This window comes from Panicum virgatum, chromosome 6K, assembly GCF_016808335.1.
Source record: "Panicum virgatum strain AP13 chromosome 6K, P.virgatum_v5, whole genome shotgun sequence".
Classification (NCBI taxonomy): Eukaryota; Viridiplantae; Streptophyta; class Magnoliopsida; order Poales; family Poaceae; genus Panicum; species Panicum virgatum.
In genome coordinates, this window is record NC_053141.1 from 7,303,332 (window position 1) to 7,326,085 (window position 22,754).

The 22,754-nt window shown below is 43.7% G+C and overlaps 2 protein-coding genes across 2 annotated transcripts; both read right to left on the reverse strand.

The window, feature by feature from the left end:
• Positions 1-8,062: 8,062 nt before the first annotated feature.
• Positions 8,063-8,581, reverse strand: LOC120713188 (uncharacterized protein At5g39865-like). The gene has a single exon (XM_039999193.1). It carries the CDS (start codon positions 8,579-8,581, stop codon positions 8,063-8,065), a length of 519 nt encoding a protein of 172 aa, XP_039855127.1.
• Positions 8,582-14,283: 5,702 nt separating this feature from the next.
• LOC120711526 (DNA-directed RNA polymerases IV and V subunit 2-like) lies at positions 14,284-22,032 on the reverse strand. The gene is made up of 7 exons (XM_039997083.1): positions 21,349-22,032; positions 19,509-19,715; positions 17,825-18,693; positions 17,430-17,727; positions 15,916-16,863; positions 15,317-15,588; positions 14,284-14,980 (listed from the first exon to the last, which is right to left on the reverse strand). The coding sequence occupies exons 1-7, from the start codon at positions 22,006-22,008 to the stop codon at positions 14,479-14,481; spliced, it is 3,756 nt and encodes a 1,251-aa protein (XP_039853017.1). The 5' UTR covers positions 22,009-22,032; the 3' UTR covers positions 14,284-14,478.
• Between the last annotated feature and the right edge of the window lie 722 nt (positions 22,033-22,754).

The window sequence follows — 22,754 nt, forward strand, 5'->3', positions numbered from 1 at the left end:
ATTTGCATTCATCACATCTATCTTATCCTTGTGGCAAATATACTGCACGGGCCGGGCGCCCGGGCTTGCTGGTTGTTTGCTAGCTCTAAGGTGCCTGCCTGCCTGCTTGCTGTTATATTATTAAGTACTACTACATTCGTTCCAAATTATAAGACATTCCAAAAATCTTGGAGAGTCAAAGCAATTTCAAATTTGACCAAGATTATAGAGAAAAATATAAAGATTTATGATATCAAATTGATGTACTATGAAAATATAACTAATAAATAATCTAATGGTACTTAGTTTATATAATAAATATTATTATTTTATTATATAAATTTGGTCAAACATAAAAATTTTTTGACTCTCCAAAATTGTTGAAATATTTTATAATTTGGAATATCTTATATATATATAGACACACACAAGAGTCTTGCTCATGGCTAATTATTAAAATACTAGCCTGCAGCGGGCCGGCTGCAAGATCATATCATTATCATGCCAAGCCATCCATTTACCGCAGCAATACAATAAGGCTAGCTATTGAATGGGCCGTTGTTTGGAATATTTAAATACTATAGGCAGCAATGTAATCACTGGTATTGTAACTGAGATCAGCCGGCCTCAACCTCAACCCACCCGTTCTTCTCAATCTCATGCGCGCTCACTCCCCCCAACTAGTATTAATTTTACTCATGCGGGACAAGATTTAATGTGCTGACTGCACCACATAATACTTGCTCAGACCTTATACTTCGCGGTCGGTATTGACTAGGCCTGATCATGACATTCGTTTAGGTTTGGTCCAACTAGTTTGCACAAAAATATAATCTAAAACATATATACTATCTAAATGTGCAACTATGGTTTCTCTAGGTGTTTGCACTCTATTCCAAAGAGTTTTGTAACATATAGCCAATACTACCTATATAAGTAAAAGCACACAAGTTGCAAGTAAGAGATGCAGAAATTTAATAGAGAGGGTTAGAGAATGCAAACTTGACGCGGCGATTTATTATCCCATGGTATTAGTAGGCAAATGCCACTCCTAGTCCACGTTGGAACTCCACAAAGTATATGCTCCCGGCCACCAAGATGAGAGCAACCTGGTCAAGGCCTTAACTCGCCACAAAGGCTCCTCAAGCCGGGGAGTCACTTGCCACAAAGACAAGCCTCACCTCATCTACTCTTCCGGTCAACTTGATGCCATATTCCACTAAGGAGCTTCTCAACAGAGGAAGGGGTCCCCCCACCCCACACACACACGGTCGCCGTCGCCGCTCCACACCAAGCCGGAGGGTCGTCGAAGACTTACCGGCGAGTCACCAATAAGACTCCAAGGCGCCGGCCAACACCTCTTGTACAAAGTGGTTCACTCTAGAACCGAACACAAGGCTTCAACACCTTGCTCTCTCACCAATCTAGCCTATCCTAGCACTAACACTCTTCTAAGCTTGTGCTAATGGCCTTTGGATTTGATCTCTATAGCACTTAGGTGGGTTAGAAGTGTTCTTGATGTAGCAGTAGCTTCAAGGGATTCCTGGGCACTTCAACAACATCATATGGGCGCATAGAGGGGGTATATATAGCCCAACAACTCGGGAGAGCAATTACTCAAAAGTAACCCAACGGCTAGTTTATTTTTGCATTGATATAGGATTATTCGACCACAACTAATACCCCGGTCGGATCATCCGATCCATGCATCTTTTTGCATACTAGCCGTCGCGCCCTCTGCCCATGCTGACGCAATCATCCGATCGCTTCATCTGACCGATGGTCAGATATTCCGGTTCAACATCTTCACTTCCTCGCGGCAAACATTGTTTCTGTCAACCCGCGGTATTTTCTTTTGATCATCCGATCGCCCCCTTGGTCGGATCATCCGATCCATTATACTTCTCTGCTCAACTTCGGTCAGAGGATGGCCTCTTCATTCGATCCATTCAAAATAGGCTCGGTCGGATCATCGGGTCGCGTGCTTCATTTCTTGTTGTCTTCTCAGCGACCCTAGTGAGATCGGATTATCCGACCTAGTAGATATGTCACGGTTGGATATTCCGATTGCCTGTATTTTGGCAGCTAACTCATCCAATTCAACTTCTTTGAGTCCTTAGCCAAGATCCAAACTTGATCACAACAAACCGCCATTTGGAGGACTCAAAATAATACTATGGATTTTCCGTCCATTTTGGATGAGGATATCGCCATTTTGATTTCATCATTGGGACCTAAAAAACTACAAATTACATGCTTGACAAACCATTAGTCCCAATATTATGTTGTCATTCAATCACCAAAATCACAACTACATGGCTAAATGGGGCCATGTTCGTTACACGTGTGTTGGTGTCTCAATCCAAATGTCCCATGTCACTTTTATTTAGGTCGAGTGATGCGATAGAGTTGTACGGTACATATTGATATCCTAATCGTATTGATATCCTAATCGAACCTGCCCGCAGCTTCGGCATATGAGTCGCAGTTCATCGGATGCGCTAAAGCCAAATGCCCAGATTACTTATGGAGATCGTAGGCACCACCCAAATACAAGTTTTTCATATGGCTCGTTACGAAAAATAGAGTTTGGACGTCTGATCGGCTACAAAGAAGGGGATGGGCGCACTCCCCGTCTTGTCCTCTGTGTCGCCAGGCACCCAAAACGGCGCTCCACCTGCTAGCAGAATGTAGATACACAAGGAAAATATGGAGCCTAATAGCGGACTGGACAGTGTGGCAGGGTTAACAATTTCGGCGAAATTTCGGAAAATTTTTCGTTTCCGCTAGTTACCGGGATCCGAAATTTCGGTATTTTTCGGTATATTTCGTTTTCAAATTCAAAATTCAACAAATTTCGACCGAAATTCAACGAAATTCGCCGAAATTTACCGAAATTTCGGAACGGAATTCCGTTTCCGCTAAACACCAGGATTTGACCGGAAAACGAAATGGTTAACCCTGCAGTGTGGTCGACCCTACGACCACAGGAATCGCGCCTGAGTAACCGCGTTGCCCGGTGGTGGACTAACACTGCCACCACACGGCTGATGCCGGAAAAGGCCATGGCAAGCATTGTCATGCTGATCACATGGGAAGTTTGGAAGGAACGAAATCGAAGACTTTTTCAATGCCAAGAAATGTCGACGATGGTCATCATGTCAGTCATCAAGCAAGAAGCCCGAGCGTGGGTCGCAGCAGGGGCAAAGGACCTAGCGTATTTAATTTTGCTAGAATAAACTTGTACCCTGTGCCGGCTAGCCGGCTGTACTTTTATAATAAATTTATTTAGAGCTATAAATATGAATACAATTTTTTAAAAACTTGATCAAGCAGGAACCATTTTAAGCATCACACAATCCATAGTTGCATGCTTTGTGGGGCGGTAATTAGGGTCACACGTACTTGGCTTATCAGCCAGAATCTGCCAGACCAGCCAACTTTTCTTCCTCACAAAATACTGTTGAATCAGACAGAATCACCAGAATCTGCCGAATCTGCCGGCCAAGCGAACAGGGTTGGACGCTCGGAGGCGGACGTACTGATGGGAACTGGCCAGCTAGGGAGCAACAGGCAGCATTGGGCGCTTCGCGTTTGCTGCGCTGCAGCAGATTTTTTCTCTCACAGAACACTATTGAATCAGCGCAGCGCAGCAACAGCGCAGCAAAAATCAAATATTTTTCACCGGCCCATAAACTACTTTCATTGGGAGAGGCAAAGTTGGAATTGAAAAAGGCGTTTTTTCAAATATTTTTCAAAACAGTTACAACTTCAACAAAGAAATCACTCCACCGGAGTAGCCGGAGCTCTATCAAACGGCGCTTGAGTCTCTGGGTTAAAAAAAACGGAGCCTTAGTCTCTGGGTAAAAAAAAACAACTCTCGCATAAAAAAAAGGGGCCTTACTTGCTCGGCGCAACATTTTCACCGACTCAAGAAGCATAACCAAAAGATATCGAAAGTTGTGAGTGTTTGGGCCGAACAAGATACGGAAAAGCTGGGCCACCGATTGGGCACTGTAGCGCGCGGGGGTACTGTAGCTACGGATAGTGCACTGCTGCTGGCTTGGGAAGCTAATAACTCCGGTTTGAACCTTTTGCGTGAAGTGGGGATGATAGCGCAAGAGAGTTATTTGCAGGTATGATTTACTCAACATGCAGAATAGATCTTAGTTGTTATCCCGGGCCGGGTCGTTAAAGGGGTATCAGAGCCAACTCTCGCGATTTCACGCCATATACGAGCAGAAGTGCGCGGGTATGAGCATGGGCGCGTGGTGGCACGGATGCCACCGGCATGTGGACGGACACACATCTGGAACCGCTGGCACATAGCACATCGATCGTTAGCACTAGATGTATGGGACATGATCAAGAGAGGAGATCTTGCTCGTTTGTCCCGTATGAATAAGCTAGTTTGATGGTTCGACGAGGACGTCGAATTCTTAAGGGTAGGTGTATGTAACATCCCAGCCCAATGGACCGAGATGGGCTAAAATGGGCCGGGCCAAGATTCGGGTACTGTAGTAAATACTGTAGCTCGGGTACGGTAGCCGGCAGGATACCGTAGCTTCGGCACAATATTCTCAGAGATAGTTCCTGAGCAGACCAGTTTAAAAGGTTGGGCCTGGGAAGTTAATAACTCCGGTTCGAATCTTTTGCGCGAAGCGAGGACGAAAACATAAGAAAGTTATTTAGCAGGTGTGATTTATTCAACATGCAGAATAGATCTTAACCATTATTTCGGGCCGGGTCACTTCAACACTCGTCGACAACAATGTTCATTCAGACATATTATGCAAAGACACTGCTACATGGCCATGTACAAAACCGTGCGGCACACTACATTACTACTGGTATAGTAGTAACAATCTAGTAAGCGCTGGAGCATCCTCCACGGTGGATGAGCAGAAGCACGAGGCCTCATCAGCATGCAAAAGATGATCCCAAGACCCAGCTAGGGCGGAGAACGGGCTGATAGCCCAGTGGTAGGGAGCGGCTGATCGTTTCCTGCCCGCGAGCTTTCGAGCCCCGGGCTCTGCATTCGTGTCTCATCGGGCATGTCCCTAAAATTAAAAATTTGTAGTCTCTCATGTGTGGAGTCACAAAAAAAATTGTGATGCGCCCGTCTACGAAGTCATAATGTTCCGGTGATCTCTAAAAGAACATGGTTTCGTATCTGTGTGTAGTTGTAAAAGAACACGGTTTCGTATCTGTGTGTAGTTGTAGGTCTGCTTGTACGCATGAGGTGTGAGTGTGGTATGCGTGTGTAATGTGTGGCGTGCGTAACTGTACCTAGATGAGAGGCTTAAAAGAAAAAGACCCAGCTAGGGCGAGGTCCGGTCGAACTGAAGCGCCGCGGCATCGTCGCGGAGGAAGACACGTCCGTGAGTGCAGTGCTCGACGGGCGCGGTTAGGTATCGCCAGAGGGGTCTTAATTAATTTGTCCGTTTTTAGCCCAATTAGCTCCACTTTTAGCCCAATTAGCTCGGATGTTAACGGTTTCCAACGCCTGCATGTAAAATAAAGACAGAATTGATGACATCATTATGCATACATACAAGTGCAAAAGCTAAAAAAAGTTATGGACTATAAACTGAGAATCAAAATTAAATTTTGATTGCACTATTGAGTTTCTTACGACTAGATCTTCAAAACAAGACCACACTTGCCTATATTTACATGACTTTTTTTAAAAATATTTTTTCAATATTAATTAATTTTTGATACTGGGACAAAAAATTTACCAACACGAACAAATAATTATTTTTGTGAACAAAGACTTAAACGTACTAAACAAATAATAATGTACAATGAACAAAATATTAAACATCGCGAACATGTTTTATACAGGATAAATAATAAAAAATAAATATCACGAACAAATGAATCAACATGCCTGAATAATTTAGTCTGCCAAATGAACAAATAATTCAACATCTCGAACAACTTAGTTTTACATGGATCTAAAAAAAACTTAATTTTACATGAAAGATAATATATCCACTTGGCTATTAAGAAATAAAATAAAAGGATAGATAAAGAACAACAGGATGAAAATGAGAACGTGGTGAGAAATAAAGAAACAAAAAGAAATATACTAGGAACAGCAAATATTTATTAGAAAGTAATCTCAAATATATTACAAGTTACATATATTTATTAGTAAATACTAGTAAGCATTATGAATCTATGTGCATCCAATTATAAGAAATGAGAAAGAATGGTATGAGTTATAGAATAGAAAAAACATGCACACGTGAAGTAGAAGAAAATTTAAATATGTAAATAAGAGAAAACAAGAATAAAAAAATGGAAAAAATAAGTCAACTAAATAGACTAGCAAAATGAAATGAGAAGAGGAAAGTGAAGGAAGGAATAAAAGGACGGAAGCAAGTAACAGAGGGAAAGAAGGGTACGACAAACAGAAAGTGAAAAAAAAGAAGGAAATGGAAAAAATTTGAGGCTGGTCAATCATCACGATCAATAACAAAAGAAATTTTCTGAGACGTCCACGAGATTGAGGTTTTGTTTGGATTCCAATTTTTTTCAGAAGTCCTTATCACATCAAAAGAAATCTTACTATTTTATAGTATTAAATAAAATCTGTTTATAAATGTTTTTTTGACAGTTGAGTGCTTTTTCGCGAGACGAATCTAATGAGCCTAATTAATTTATAATTTGCTACAGTGATGCTACAGTACCATTCGCTAATCATGGATTAAGATACCTCATTAGATTCGTCTCGCAGTTTAGCCCCAGAGTTCTGCAGTTAGTTTTATAATTAACATTTATTTAATATTTCTAAATAATAAAAAGTCCCTGGGACTTTTTTTTAAGTCTCTATTCCAAAACACCCCTGAATCACGAGATTGAGTATCCTGTGTTGATGTCCATATTGGGCCGTAGGAAACAAAAGCTCAAAACACCCCTGAATCACGAGATTGAGTATCCTGTGTTGATGTCCATATTGGGCCGTAGGAAACAAAAGCTCCATTGGGCCGAATTCACAAGTACTAGTCTACCTGAAATTTCTTCAGGCGATGAGTTGAGATTTTGTAGCCCGAGCGACATATAGCTGCTACGGTGCGCGACCGCAGCGACGCCTCGATAATCTCCAAGCCCTGCAAGGTCATCAAATTTCAAAAACCCAATTGTTCGAATCGATGTACAACAGGAGCATACTATGGCAAGAACGAGGCAGCTAACAATCACGTCTTCGATTAGGCGACTACGGACCTCCTTGTGACCGCGCCGCGCCGTCGCCACCTGTAGCTGGAGCGCCGCCGCGCGAGGAACGCGCCGGGCGCGGGCTCGACGGTGAGGTCATCCTTGAACATGCACACATAAGGATGGTAATGGGCTATGACTCTAGTGGCATTTTCACAGCCCAACAAGACCTTTAAAATATTTAATTCAAAATTATATAAGATTAGAGACTGGTTCTTTTAGGGTCCGACCCTTAGATTTTCTAGTTCAAAATTTTGGGCCCTTTACCACCCCTATGCACACGAGCGCCGCCCCCTGCTGCTTTGGATGAGAGGGAGTATATGGATTGATTGAAAAATTCTTTATCCATATACTCCCTCCATTTCAAATTATAAGTCGTTTGATTTTTTTAACTTAAAATTTGACTACTCATCTTATTCAAAAAATTATACAAATATAGTCAAATTTAAGTCATTCTTAAAGAAATTATATCGATAAAGCAAGCCACAACAAAAGAAGTGATATTTTACACAAATTTTTGAATAAAATGAGTGGTCAAATTTAGAATTAAAAAAATCAAACGACCTATAATTTGAAATGGAGGGAGTATATGCGAGCGAGAATCTTTGCTTGACATAGTGACATGGGTGGCCCCTTGAATTTTCATGGTATTGGATTAACCGAACAAGTCCCAGTAAAGCCCGAAAAATGGTAAGACAAGACTACCCCAAACCTGACAGTACAAGCATCACTTTCACACCTAGGGTATCCTTCTTAGCTCTAATTCTACACCCAACTGGAACAAGCATCCTGATAAGCACTGCAGTAAGCTACCATTTCTTTTCGGATTATTACAACGCTGCAATCTACTGAAGAACGGTCAGCAACAACACAAGGGGCAACGGATCAGCCCATTCTCGTTGCAGTCCGGGCACCGCCGGAAGCAGCCGGCGAAGCGGCACCCCTCGTCGCCGACGAAGACCTTGCAGCTGCCGTGGCACGTCCCGCAGGGCACGAACCGCGCCTCGCCGCACGCCGCGCACGCGGCGACGACGTGCCCGGGCCGCCCCGCCGCCGCCGGCGTCGCACCCGGCCCGGTCTCGTTCAGCGCGCGCACGTCCTCGGCGCCGCCCAGGTCGCGGCGCCCGCCGACGAACACGCGCGGGAGCGCGGGGCCCTCGAAGGAGCCCCCGCCGGCGGCGAGGAGGAGGCCGCGGAGCTCGGACTTGAAGGCGGCGTGCATGGACACGTCGCGCTCGTCCAGCCGCACGCGGTAGCACCTCAGGATGGCGCGCACAGCGCGGCAGTCCTCGAACGTCCGGCGCACGCTGCGCAGGCTGGTGAAGTACAGCAGTACAGCACCACGGGCGGCTTCCCCCCGCGCGGCGGCCGGAGTCATGGCGCCGCCACGTCGCCGCCATCGCCGCCGCCGATGAAGACAGGGGCTTCGTCGGCCGCCTTCTTCTTCGCTATCTTGGAATGGAACTCGCCAACGCGTGCGCGGACAAAGCCAGTGACCTCCGGTATGTAGCGGGCGGCCGGCGTCCCCATGTCTTCCGTCGCATCCTGCGGCGGCGGCGGGTTCTCCTGCTCGGGATAGAGAAGCGCCGGGTGCGACGGCGACGGCACCTCCACGACGTGCAGCCCGAAGCCAGGCAAGATCGCCGGGTCAACAGCGCCGGCAACAATTTCAAGGGGGGGCCGGAAGACCAAGATCAGTATATATACATTAGATAATATTGTCATTAAGTATATTTGACACCAAATTTTTATGGTGTTCATATAGGCACGTAGTCAGGAACCATAGCCTATTCACAAAAGCTAGCTGTACTTTACAAAAAGGTCAACTGAAACTAATATGTTCATTTAAATCGAACTTTGCGGTTCTTCTTTGCATAGAGATCATCGATGATTGAATCTGTCGTGAACTTCCAAATGATCTTGCTCTTGTACTTGCAGATCAGTAGCTGTGCCATCAATCTTCTTGTAAAAGGAAAAAAGTGTTTGTGCCTTCCTTTTTGATTTAGCCGTGATTTCCTAGAATGTGAATTTGTGAGGAATGAATAATAGAATAGAATTGGGGAACAATCTATTCTCGAATGAATCACCATCCTAGCTAGCACTGAATCCTCGTTCCTCACCAAAGAATAGAATAGAATTGGGAAAAAAAGGTTAGATTTGCAGACCTTAGGCGTGGGGGTTGCCTGCTGGTTCCCTCCCGCCTCCGCGCGTCGTTCCTGTCCGACGTCGTCGAGACTCGCGATTCCGCTCGTCGGCAGGGAAGGCGAGCTGCCGATAGCCATGGCCTGGCCGGTGGCCGGCGGCCGCGACGGGCGACAGGCAACGGAGACGGCGCACGGAATCGCCCTCCGTGGCTGCCCTCCGCAGCTCCGTGACCTTCTCCCAGGGGCAGGGGCTTATTGGGCCTGTGCGACACTTCCTATTGGGCTTTGCCTTGCCTGCTGGACGAGGGGGTCTTCAATTTTTTTTGAGCTATTGGGGGGTGCCGGGGCCCCTGCTGGCCCCCCTGGCTCCGCCGTTGCGGGTCAAGATCAGGCGCAGGCGGCGGCAGAGACGGCACAAGCTCTGCGCTCTATTGTGCCGTCCACGACGAGGTCGCCGATGCGGCGTCCTCGACGCTTGGGGCCATGGCCGCTGCCGGCGTGCTGGTCGCGCCATGCCCCCGCTCTTCCTCCGCCGCCGCACCCTCGCCGGGGAGCGCCTCCTCAGCCTCCTCCGGATCACTGGCGCCCTTCACCGCCTCCTCGGACGGCAGCGGGGTGTACGCCCGCACGTCGTCGTGCCCGCCGCGGCACATGCAGAGGGAGGTCAGCGCCGAGGCGGCGCGCGTCGTCAGGGAGCTCGGGCGCAGGCCCTGCCGCCGCTCCGCCGGCGCCGCGGACGGCGACACCACGCCGCCGCCGCGCGCCTCCCTCGAGCTAGAGCACCCCATGGCCGGACGCAAAGGCAGCGCACGCACGTGGCTGGCTCCACGTCCCGGCACCCACGCCAATACGTGCATGGGTTGGTTTCGCAGAGAGGGGGGGGGGGGGGGGATGGGGCGGTGGGTAAATATAGGAAGGAGGTGATGAACTGGTGAAGGATGGTATGCCTGAGATGGATTATGATGAGGATTTGAATGTGTAGAGCTGTTTGTTTGTTCAGGATGGATGTATTGAAACATTATAGTACTTTTTTAGGAGCAAATTAAGGACAATTTAGTAGAGATTTTGTTGGCTAATTTGAATCGGAGATATGAAAACGCGGCCAAAAATTGGTCCATTTTTGTTGATATCTTTTCTTATAGAAAAAAAATACAGCAATGGTAGTGAGGTTATGTATGGTAGGCCTTTAATGCACGCCTAGCAATTCTATGGCTCATCTACAAATCAAAGGGCTGCAGCTATATACAAGTAATATAAGGAAAATGACTACATGTGTCTTTTACCTTTTTGTGAGGGTGTAAAGCAGAAACTTGTTGTATTTACGAGATGTATTTTTCATAATAGGCGCCCACAAGAATGGAAGTTACAGTTACCAAAGTCTACACTTTAAAGGACAATATTTTTCATATATAATTACTTATTATTTGGGAGGAGATGATAATAGAGGCAAGCTCATCTTCAAGGACGAATAATATGAGATGGATTGTGATAAGGACTGTGGTATTCAACTACTTAAACCTTAGCTATTTTTGAATCAGAGACATGGAAAATGATAAGGTTTTAAACCAAGCAAATTTAATGATATTTATTAATTAAACATTGCCAACATTGCAGTGATGTTATGTATAGTAGGTCTTTAGTGGAATAATTATACAGCTCATCTAGAAACCAATAGGCAACTATGCCATTCTGGCAAATGACTATGTCATCTATTTACCAAGGGTGTAAAAAATAGTACAATATGTATTTTATAAACGAGTTGACAATCTAGGAATCAAGTGTCAAAATTGGTTTACCAATTTACAAGGGTGTGTAGAGAAAAGAAAAGTAGTCCAAAATGTATTTCATCATTGAGCTGTGACTTTGGGACTCTGGGTCTTGATGAAATCATGAAAGTCCTTGGACCATTTGTTAGTTGAACAAGAAAGCACCCATTCCTCAATGAGCATCCTCCACAAAAGAATATCATGGACATCACTTATCAGTTAAAAGAAAAGTTTCAATTTTAGGTTTCATAAATGAGATAAAAAACAATTCATATTTGTGTGATAGAGCAACAAAGATCAGTTTAAAGCAATCTATTCATCATACACAAAGGTTCAAGTTATTATGAAACCTCTTGATTCATATGTAAAGCAATGGTACCTTAGGGTCCACCACATCTATTCGGTGTAAGACCCAAAAAAGCATCCCCTCCCCAATAATCGGATAGTATTTATAAGAGGTAACTACGAGAAACGAAAGTTACCGAAGTCTAAGCCCAATAGTTTTCCATATAAAGTTACATATTATTTGGGAGGGGATGTGAATAAAGCAGAAATTCACCGTGTTTATGTCGAGTTTTGGAACATTTGACCTTTTGAAGAAGCATATGAGGTATATATTAAAGGATGAAAACCATTTAGATTCTCAATTTTACATCCAACACCAAATTCTATATACGCGATGCAGTAGAAGTTAAAGTGATATTATAGAATGCTTGCAATTAAATTAAAAACATTTATATAATTCACCAATATTTAGGCTGGACATATGCAAATGTAAAATGAAGATAACCTAGAGAAAAATATTGTCGTAACGGTGAATTTTAATACATTTTATAAACATAGTTGAAATAGTGACCAAAGTTAATATTTTAGTCCATAATAGTAGCAAAAGTGGCAAACCGTTACTTCTTAGTGACTGGAATACTGGACAAAAATTTTAAGTACACATATCCATCTTCCTAGCGAAGTGCTGATTTCGCATGCATATGGCACCAACCATGAAAAATATGTCAACAAAAAAAATTGATTTTAGAGAAAGATAAGCAAGTTTCTCCTGACTTGTTTTTGCCAAGAAAACATGGCCTCTACTAGTTTCCAGTCGCAACATAAAAGACATACAAAACCAGAGGATATGTCAAAGGAAAATGATTTTGATGAAACATTCTTTTTGGTTTGGAAAGTTTGATAAAACATCCGGTTGTCTTTATGATTAAAACATACGGCCTCTAGGTGTAGTGAAGGCACGAGGAACTCAACCTATATCTTATTTCAAAATATCAATGCTTATGATGCGAGTTCTTTTAACAGTTATATTTACAGGAAACACATTTTTTTGGTTTATGAGTGGGCTATGTGCACATGTTTACCTGTGCGCGTCACTCTTGTAGTCAGAAAAAAAATTCAAACATCCAACTCTAGGCCCGTCCATGGCCCCGGGCGAGCTGGGCGACCGCACAGGCCCCCCAAATGGAGGGCCCCCAAGTAGTTACTATTATTATTGCATATAGAATTTTGTTAACCATTTTTGTTACTGTTGCATCTTCGGAAAGGTGTTTTTCTAAACTCAAGTTATTGAAATCCTATTTGCGTTCTACTGTGACGCAAGAAAGACTCAATGGGTTGGTGACAATAGCAATTGAAAATGATATTATGGAGATCAACTACGAAGATATAATTGAAGATTTCATTTCTAAGAATACGAGAAGGATGTTGCTCTTTAGTAGAACATGAGGTTAGTTGTATTTTTATAGTTTTACCATTCCAGTTTGATATATTTCAAAATAGTGTTTGAAATAATACGTACTAAAGTTACATAATTGTATGAAAAAATATATTAGTTATATTCGATATATTATCTTATATATTTTAGGGCCCCATTTTACATTTCGTCCTGGGGCCGCAAATTCCTGGAGACAGCCCTGAACTCATGCTGAATTGGGCAACGCAACAAAATATGGAATTACCAATGAAATGTTTGCAGCATACCTAGTTTCACAAAAAAATAGATATTAGAGAACAACAGTTACCGATTTTGCAGAAAAAAGAAAAAGAAAAAAGTGGCATCTCCTAACTTGTTTTGCCGAGAAAACTCTATTGGCAAATTGTCAGACTGAGAGCAGTGGCGGAGCCAAGGGGGGGCTGGCAGGGGCCATGGCCCCCCCTATGCTTGTTGTAAGTCTACTATAATATATATAATGATGATTGTATAAATATAAAAATTAAAGAATACACTAATCTAGTGCAGACATATAAAATTGATTTTTATTTATTACTTGTGTCAATATATTTTAACTATATATTTCACAAAGTATGATCTTTGAGTAATCATTATCATTTTTAGTCTTTTAGCTGATATAATTTGTTTATACCTAACCTTTTAGATATCATGGATAGTTAATAAATATATTCTTATGTCAACTGAACTCTGGTTTCTAAATATTCAAACATTTAACCCTAGTTTACTTTCGCCGCCCGCTACTCCTGCGTCGACGCCCCAAGACCTTGCCACCCGACGCTCGACACGTGGCCCCACCATGACCCTATCTCACAACGTCCCCTTACTTTGTTAGGAATATAGCACCCATGTAGCGCCCCTCACTCCTAGCCTCTTTTTCTATGACCATCACTTAATAATATCAACACTTAAGATTGGCTCCACACGACAAGAGTTTGCACCAAAATTATTTTTCGAGCAGGCAAGGGATCGGTATCTCACCCACCTACGAGCCTATTGTCCTAAAAAAAGTTTATTGTCGCACTACGAGCGTGTTCATTTTATTTTATCACTTGGCCCCCTATCATTGAATCCTGCTCCGCCACTGACTGAGTGCACAACGGTGCCAGTTACACTTGGACAAGTATGGCTGTACCCATGAGCGAATTACTTCTCGGTTCTCACATATCTACTCGCAGCAAGATCGCACGCTACACAAAGCAACACGTTTTCAGACCTGTTTTTGGGTGATGACAGATGCCTTCACTGACGTGCTGTTGCAACATGAATGAAAGTCAGGTCGAACTGAAAGATGGGTCTCATGTAAGCTTCACAAGCTCCAGACACCTATTTCTCATCAATCACAGCCTCCCACAGTCAGGCTGCAAAAAAACAGAAATTCCTGTACCAGTGTGCCACATCGCCACATCACAAACAAGAATGCCAAATGCCATTTCACAACAGTGCCTGAAACCTTATCTGAATATCACGAAATCATACGGCGAACCGCAGGTCTCAACATTAGTCGTCCGTATATGACACTGACATCAATCGACTTGAGAATCAACAATATCCTAAGCAACAAAGTTGCAGATGTATGTAGTCTTATGGTTTCGAGAGATATGATACCGAGTTACTGATCAATGGAGCTCTAGCGGACCTCGGTCTCGAATTTGAGGCAGATGCCCATGCTGAAGAGCTCCTGGTACAGCAGCTTGGCTCCATAAGGCACATTGATCCGGACGATCCGCTCTGCGGACTGGCAGAAGAGGCAGTAGGGGCCGTGCACCTTCTTGCCACCAGGTTCGGGGCGCATGATCACGTTGGCCACGCGCTCGCAGGCCTGGCAGATGTGCATCTGTGAGAAATCGCTTAGCACGAACAGGCGCTCATGGAGGCTGGCAGCAGCGCCATGGCCGAGGAGGCAGTCTCGCTCCATCTCCCCGAACTTGACGCCACCGAACCGCTTCTTGTCCTCCACCGGCTGCCGCGTGAGCGGGTGCACGGGCCCGGTGTTGCGGAACTTCACCTTGTCCTCGGACATGTGGGTCAGCCGCTGGTAGAAGGTCGGGCCGATGAAGACCAGCGACCTCATCCGCTCACCAGTGTGCCCATTCAGGACGCTCTCCCCACCCCACCTTGAAAAACCAGCCCTGAAATGCAGCAAGGTAAACATAAACAAAACTGTACAAGAAGAGTGTTCAAATGGGCAACAGGCCTCGTATCTGCATTTCTTCTGGTGGGGTTCCCCTTGATGAACATATCATGGGAAATCGGGAATGCATTGCTTGGTCTTATAGTTTGTTCTTTTTAGGGCTGCTTGCTCTTATAATTTGTGTCGAGGGAAAAATAAAGACATGCAAAAATGGTGACAATGACTGCCTCGCGGTGCAATCAGTTACTAGATAGTATGCTGTCTGATTTTCACCATATGTGAGGTGTGAAAATGTGAGCTCCAGAAAAGAACACAAAAGTAAAATAGAACTTACTTGTGTAACTGTTCAGTGATCACATCCACAGATGGAGTGGTGAATGGTGTCGCGTATCTCACCTTCCCACCCAGGGCAATCCCCTTCCCCAAAGCAGCTTCAAGCAACTGACCAGGAGTTTGACGAGTTGGAAAGCCGTGTGGGTTTATGACGATGTCCGGAACTATCCCTTGGCGAGTAAATGGGAAGTTCTCCTGAGAATCCAAAAGGCCAACCACTCCTTTCTGCCCATGCATGCTGGCAAACTTGTCTCCGACACATGGCGAGCGAGACTACAACAATTATCACATTAATCACTAGAGAAATTTGACAAGTAAGAATGTAAGATGAGCAATAGCACAAAAATTATTATAAACTGGTGCAAAAGAGAGAAAATAAATGATTTATATATAGTATTGATAGCTTTATATAAAGAGAGAAAAATGCAGACCACCAATCATAAAGAAATCTTCTGAGTTTATTGTTCAGATAAGAAGGCAAACCAGCCAGGTACCATAGAATGTCATGCTACTGTATTGTAAGGAGAAAGCTTATGCATTTCAACATGGGCCATGAAAGAAACAATGCAGAATAATTTTGCAAAGAGTTATATTACTCACCTGTCTTAGAGTAACAGTTGCAAAGTTCATCCCATCATCATTTGCAGAAAGAACTACCTTCTCTACCATCCCTTTCTCAGTATGCATCAGTTTAACACTAAAATCTTCGCCAGATTCGGTGACCTTCCCAATAACAATGTCACCACTTTGAAGACTTGCTCCAACATATGGTAAACCCTCATTATCCAGACTGTCAACCTTCCCCTTCTTGCTTTGCACTTTACCAAAACTGAGATTTTCCTTGTATTTGAGTCGTCTAGTGATCTCTTTGTTTTCAACATTGGCTTTATAGCTCTTGAAATGTAGTGTACGAAACATGCCACGCTCTAGAGAGGCCCTATTCAGAACTAGAGAATCTTCTAGGTTAAATCCCTGATGAACGTTGACAGAGACTATTGCATTTTGGCCATTGAAATATTCTGTTGGAGTGAAGTCATCTTTACGTCCAAAGTTATAGTCTGCTTTTCCAATACAGTCTGCCACCACAGTTTTAAACAAGGGTCTCTGTGGATAGAAAATTTGATGTGAGAGGCTATCAAATCTAGAGCATGAGTTCAAAGGGGAGTAGCCAATAGCTTGCTGTGATAATTTTTCAGCTTGCATCAGAACCCTCTTAGCATTATTATGGTTGGCAAAAGGAATGAGACTGCAACTCAACCCTAGCAAGAAAGAAGGATCAAGTTCACAGTGAGTATAATCAGAAGACACCTCTTCTTTCTCCCTTGTGAATAGATGCCTAATTCCAGGAGCACATTGGATATCCTCCTCTTCTTCAGCACCAATTAGTTCAATTATGTTTTGATCCATAAGTTCCTGAAATGAGTACAATCCACCTTTCGGTCTTTTGATTCTTCTTAGATTTTCAACTACAAGAAGTGGTCTTAGAATTCTCCCCGGATCAGAAAATACACGAACTTCTTTACTGTGCCTGTCCCTTTTGATTTCCACCTAATCAAAGTTAAGAAATAGAAACAAGAAGCATATTAGTACTATCTTGTTGCAACATATGTACTTTAAGTATTCAACTCAAGTACAAATAGTACATGTCACAAAACAACATACGGCAAATGCATAATAGGAAATAAAGCAAGAGAAGTACATAATTTCGTTAGCAAGAAATTTCAGAAGTACCAGGTAAACGAAAACTAACAAATAAGAGAAGAGTAGGATCACCACAAGATATAATTAAAATACATACTGTTAAAGGTTAGCTGTTAATATTCTTTGGACATTTTAAATCAGCAGAGATAATGAAGGAGCACAATTATAATGAAGAAATAATTTTCAGTAATCAGTGGCTTTATTAAGCAATGAAACCTTTGACGGTAATTGTGATAGGACCAGGACTCCTAAGCCATGACTGTACAAGGTAAAATATCTCAAAGAAATAAAGTTAAAGGGTGGATAACAGTTCAGGATAAAGTTTTCAAACATCATGAACGGACTGGATCTGAAAACTGAGGTTCAAGACAAATATTGAGAATCAGTTTAGCATATCTGGAAACTAAGCAAACCTGTGGCTCAATTTTCTTGTTACGCCTCAAGCTTCTAAATTGTGAAATCAATTTGCCTGGGTCGGCACACACTCCAATCAGGTTCCCATTCAAGAAAATCCTGTCTTTCCCAGAAATATCTTGTAGAGTAATGTTTTCATCCAGTTTCATCATTCCACAATCAACAAATGTATCAATCAACGGCGGTTCCTTCACCACAGAGCTAACCATAGCTGTAACAGCAAGGTTTTTCACGAATCCACATTTTTCACCATCAGGGGTGGACAAAAAACACAATTTTCCCCAGTAGGATGGATTCCTGCAAAAGGAAAATCAGTTTGCACAGCGATATTGGGAAAGGAAGAGAGAAAGTAATAATGCATAGAATTTTTGTAGGGAGGACACAAGAAACTTACGGGTATCTTGCATCCCCAGTTGTTCCAGAATACGCAAACCACTGTCGAGTCTTCCTCAAGTCAGACATCATTTGAAGTGGATTTGCTCTCCGAAGGGTTGCTACAACCCCTGAACACCTTTCTGATTTATAAGGATGCCTCCAGGAACCAGTGGAGAAGGCCCGGTTCAAACCATTGGTAACAATTGATGCATCTAAGTAACGCCTAAGATCTTGTAAGTTTCCATCAGAGCTCAAATCTTTTTGCATGAGCTTAACCATGCGTCTTTGTGCAAACATAACATGCACCCACAGTTCTCTCCGAAGCAATTGGCAGGCAAGATCTAGCCTCTTGTTACGGAAATCATCCTTATTATCACATTTTCGATTCCCAGAGTAAGCCATTAGCAGGCATTTGACCATGTAACCCAGGAAAATTGCCTTGCACCTAATCCCATTGACACCAGGAAACATATACTTACAAACATACTCATCAAAGGCTTCTTCAGGAGGAAACTTCGTTTTTTTTACCAGCTTATCAACATATTGACAAGCTCTACCTAGAGCGCGGAAGCCTTCACATTCTTCATGAGATTCTTTCACAGTTGACGATATTATGTTGATAACAGAAGCATCACAGTCTAATATATCAATCATATCAAAAGCTTCCTTATCTGACGATACACCTAGTGCAAAAAACATTACCCAGATTGGCATAATTGCACCCAGGAAGGAAATGTTGATGACTTTGAGGCTTTCATTCCTTTTAGATTGTACAAGTTTTATGTAGATCTTTTCTCGTTTGATCACACTCATGTAACTTGCTTCCAAGCAGGGACGATCCGTGATCCAAATCCTGGATAAACATCTCTGCTCTTCAGCAATGAATACCTACAGATTTGGTAGGAATCAATCATATGAGGTATATATCACCCAGACATGGTATCAAACATTTTTAATTTCACATAGGTAGCAACTTCCTTTACTTAAAAATGCTAATGTCAGTTGCACAATTTCTTCTCAATATTACAGTATAATTTCCACGCATAGCGACTAAGCACCATGACCTACTACATAAATATTTCAGTTGAACTTCAGCCACATGCTTATAGTATGTATCATAACACTTGCTCTGCCAGAATCTGCAAGCTCCATTTAAGTTAACCTGATTTTTTCACAAAGCATATGTATAGCAATGCCAGAACAATCTCCACTCATCTATCTCTTCAAGCCTACCTCCCTGTCCCTTAAGTATTGGGAAAGGTAAGCAATATACTTAACTTCCCTCTTGGATAAGTTCCCTCAAGCTATGGTGTGGTGGACTGGAAGTTAGCTCCAAGTTACCTTTTGTGAATATCGCAATAGTGGTCTCAAACACAACCCCTTCGGCTCTGACATCATATTGAGTTTCCTGTACTAATCAGTTCACCAAAGGCCAAAGCTTAAACTATTCAGGACAGGTGACCAATGTACTAAACATTTAGTGTAATTGCATAGCAGCGCCATATAGAGCTGTCGCATATGTTTTATGAGCGACAAACTTTGTTTGTTCTTCACTCCTAAATATATTTTATGTTGCACTTCTCACCTCACATATATTATATTTGCAATGACATAAAAATCTATAAGAATGCCTAATGTAATGATCTTTGTGAAACACATTTTCTGAGAACTCAATGAGCAGCATGAACCATGTGATGCAGTACCTTTTCCATCCCTTTGATCAAAAAGTAGCCACCAGAATCAAACTGGCATTCACTTTCCTCAAGTTTATCCAGCCAGCACAATTTTGACTTCACCATGACAGGTAACATTCCAATGCCGACCTGTTTAGTTTCTTTCATTATATCCCTTCTAGAAACATGCATATCCTTACCAGTTTTGGCTTTGTCACTTTTTTCGAGTGTATAAACCTGATAAAGTCAAAACACATACTGATTAGATGGTAAAATATCAGCTGAAATCTTATTGATACAAAGATCAAGGTCATAACTTGAATACATATGAGAGAGTAATTTTAAATCACATCTGCTGCTCAGTGCACAAAGAGAGGGAACTATGGTTTTGTTTCCTTGAGTTGAAACGTGGCCATACTACAAGTGGAATGCCAAGATATAGTTCAATAGCTACACCCTATGCAGCACGGATACGGATACGCGTATCGGTATCGGAAGGATACGGATACGCGAATACGGCAATTTTCTAAAAAACCCGATACGCGGATACGTTTTACTATTTTTTTTAAATAAATAAATAATGCTACATATTAAGTTTGTAAAGCAGTAAATTATCTTGCAATAGCAATTAGGAAGAGATGGGCCGTTAGCCTGCTGTTTTACGGCCCAGCTAGCCCACCACTTGCCATAAGCTCTATTTATCCTACAATCCAACTCCTAGCGCCACTGCCGCAACTCTTCCTCCCCCTCGCGCTCTACTCCAGGCAGGACCCGATCCGTCGCCGCTGGGCCCCGATCCGCCGCCGGGGAGGGTGGAGGAGACCTTCCCGGCCAAATCTTGCCGGAGAAGGGGGCGCCGCTGCTCCATCCGCTCCCCTCTCCACGGCGCATCGCCCCTGCTCCGTCTGCTCCCCTCCATGGCGCACCATCCGGCGCAGCGCGGGCGGACCGAGCGGCGCGCGCGGCCGGCGAGCAGGGATGGAGGGAGGTGCGGAAGAAGATGGCGAGCTCCGCCATGGCTGCGGGGCGCCCTCCTCCGTCTTCCTCCCGGCGGCTCCCTCCGCCGACGTGCCCGAGCGGGAGGAGAAGAAGGCCGCAGGGTGAGCGAGGAGCCGCGGCGCCCCTCCCCTGCCCTCTTCCACGGCGAGCCCGTGCCCCTCCGCCGGTGAGCCGCGCGGTTCCTCCCCTACCTCCATGGAGAAGTTTGGGCCGGGCCGTATCGATGGCAAGGATACGTATCCATTCCTCAGTTTTCGGCCCATTTAATCTGGGATACGCGGACACGCCACAGATACGTATCCATGCCGTATCCGTGCCGTATCCGTATCGGATACATATCCGACACGGGATACGCGCCTACACTGGCGTATCCGTGTTTCTGAGGCTACACCCAATGCAGAGTCTAAATAAGTTTTGTAGGCTCAGTAATGGGGAAATCATAAGAGATATCACTATGGCTGTTTTGCCATAAAAAACAAAGCTAAACATGAGCACCACAAGATGATTAGATTAGCTAACTTCCATGCCATTTGTGAAATAAAAAATTGCAATTCTAGAATTGCTGAATTGGTTACGTTTAACATCCATAATAGTTATGAAGATAAGCTAGCTATTCTGCAATGGCTGGAATGATTTTTTTGAACTTTCTTTATAGTGAAGTAAAATGTACTTTATCCAGTGTTTTAAAGACGGTGCCTAGGCGTCCAGGCGGGCCCAGCTCACCTTGGGCAACAACCACGCCTTGTTGCCTAGGCATCCAGGCGTACCCAGCTCGACTTGGGTCACCTCGTCGCCTTTAAAACAACAGAATTTATCCCTATTGTTTTACTTGATATGAAACATGAACAGGGGAAATTGGGAGCATCCTAACCTGAACAGCCATTTCCACATTCATCCTGGACGAATATGTCATCTTCTGGAGGCGAGCATGTCTAGGCTTCAACTTGAGATCTTGCACAGCAAGATCACTGTTTTCAACCATGAACACTGGCTCCTCAAGTGTAACTTTACCAAATTTGACGGACGCATACTTCCAAGCACCATCTTTATTTGAAGGGTCATAATCAGGCTCTACAGTAATTTCCCCAATAGAATCAATGAGCTCCTGGAGCCCTTGAGAGACAAAATCATTGTACGAATTTATCTGATGGCTAACTAGTCCATTCTTACTGAAGAACGATCTTGATGCTTCTTTGCAAAACCTCTCCAGGCTTGCAACATTGAAGTCAACAGGGACTGGTGTTCCTGTAAAATCCACATCTTCCACAGATAGTGTTCCTTCCAATTCCACATCCATAGCAGACGACTGCCCGTTGCCTTCATCTACCACAGATAACAGGCCTTCAAAATCTACGTCCATAACAGACTGATCTACATCAACATCAACAGAAGGCCACCGCTCCCCTATTGTGCTGTTCTTTTTGGGGGAGTCACAGTCATCTTCTCCATCGCCATCCATATTAAGGAAATCCATCATGTCGGAATCTGAGACATCAGGTGATGGATCACCATTCGCTTGCGATTTCCCCATCGCCAAACAACAGGCAGCCGCTGATCCTTGTCAACAAAACCCCTGCCTTTACAATGGAAAGGGAAACAAATTAGTCGGCAAAGTCATAATGGGAATTCATAATCTTAAAATCAGAAGATCAGAATGCAGAGCCCGTGCATCCACATGGCATTTTGCAACAAGAACCAGAATCACAGACAATTTCTGAGGCAGACGCAAGCGGAATAGCATGGCCTTTAACAATTTATTGAATCAGAGGACAAGTCAAGATAAATCTACACCCAGGGCTCCACATGGCATTCGGCGTGAAGCACCGAAATTGCATACAATTCTCTGGCAGACACATGGGCAAAAACAAAACCTTCGAAGAAATCGAAAATGCAATGACACATCAGACATCCATTTCACAGAATTCCATCGAAATGGAGTACCTTTTTCTTTTGAATCGAAATGGAGCACCTTACTGGCACAACAATCGAGTAAAAAAAAACACCGATTTAATTACCAGTGCCTCCCCCACTCTAGTCTTTTTCTAATCGCGAATTTGGGCATGCAGGTCCACCACACATCACCACCCTGCATCACCGCAGGATTCCGAAACCAAAACGGGGATCCCCACCACAATAGATCCCCCAAAACCCATGTCGCATTCCGCGATCACGGCGCGCCACCAAAAAACCCCCCAGAATTCACCAACCCACCACCACCACCAGCACAAAACCCCACCGCGGAACATCAGATGGGCACAAACACAAAGCAGGGGCACG

Coding starts and splice junctions, on each gene's coding strand:
- LOC120713188 (XM_039999193.1), bottom strand. CDS start 8,581: ATGACTCCGGCCGCCGCGCGGGGGGAAGCCGCCCGTGGTGCTGTACTG.
- LOC120711526 (XM_039997083.1), bottom strand. CDS start 22,008: ATGGGGAAATCGCAAGCGAATGGTGATCCATCACCTGATGTCTCAGAT. Junction 19,716..21,348: donor ATGTGGAAATGGCTGTTCAG/GTTAGGATGCTC, acceptor TGACTTTATCAG/GTTTATACACTCGAAAAAAG. Junction 17,728..17,824: donor ACTGGGGATGCAAGATACCC/GTAAGTTTCTTG, acceptor TTCCTTTTGCAG/GAATCCATCCTACTGGGGAA.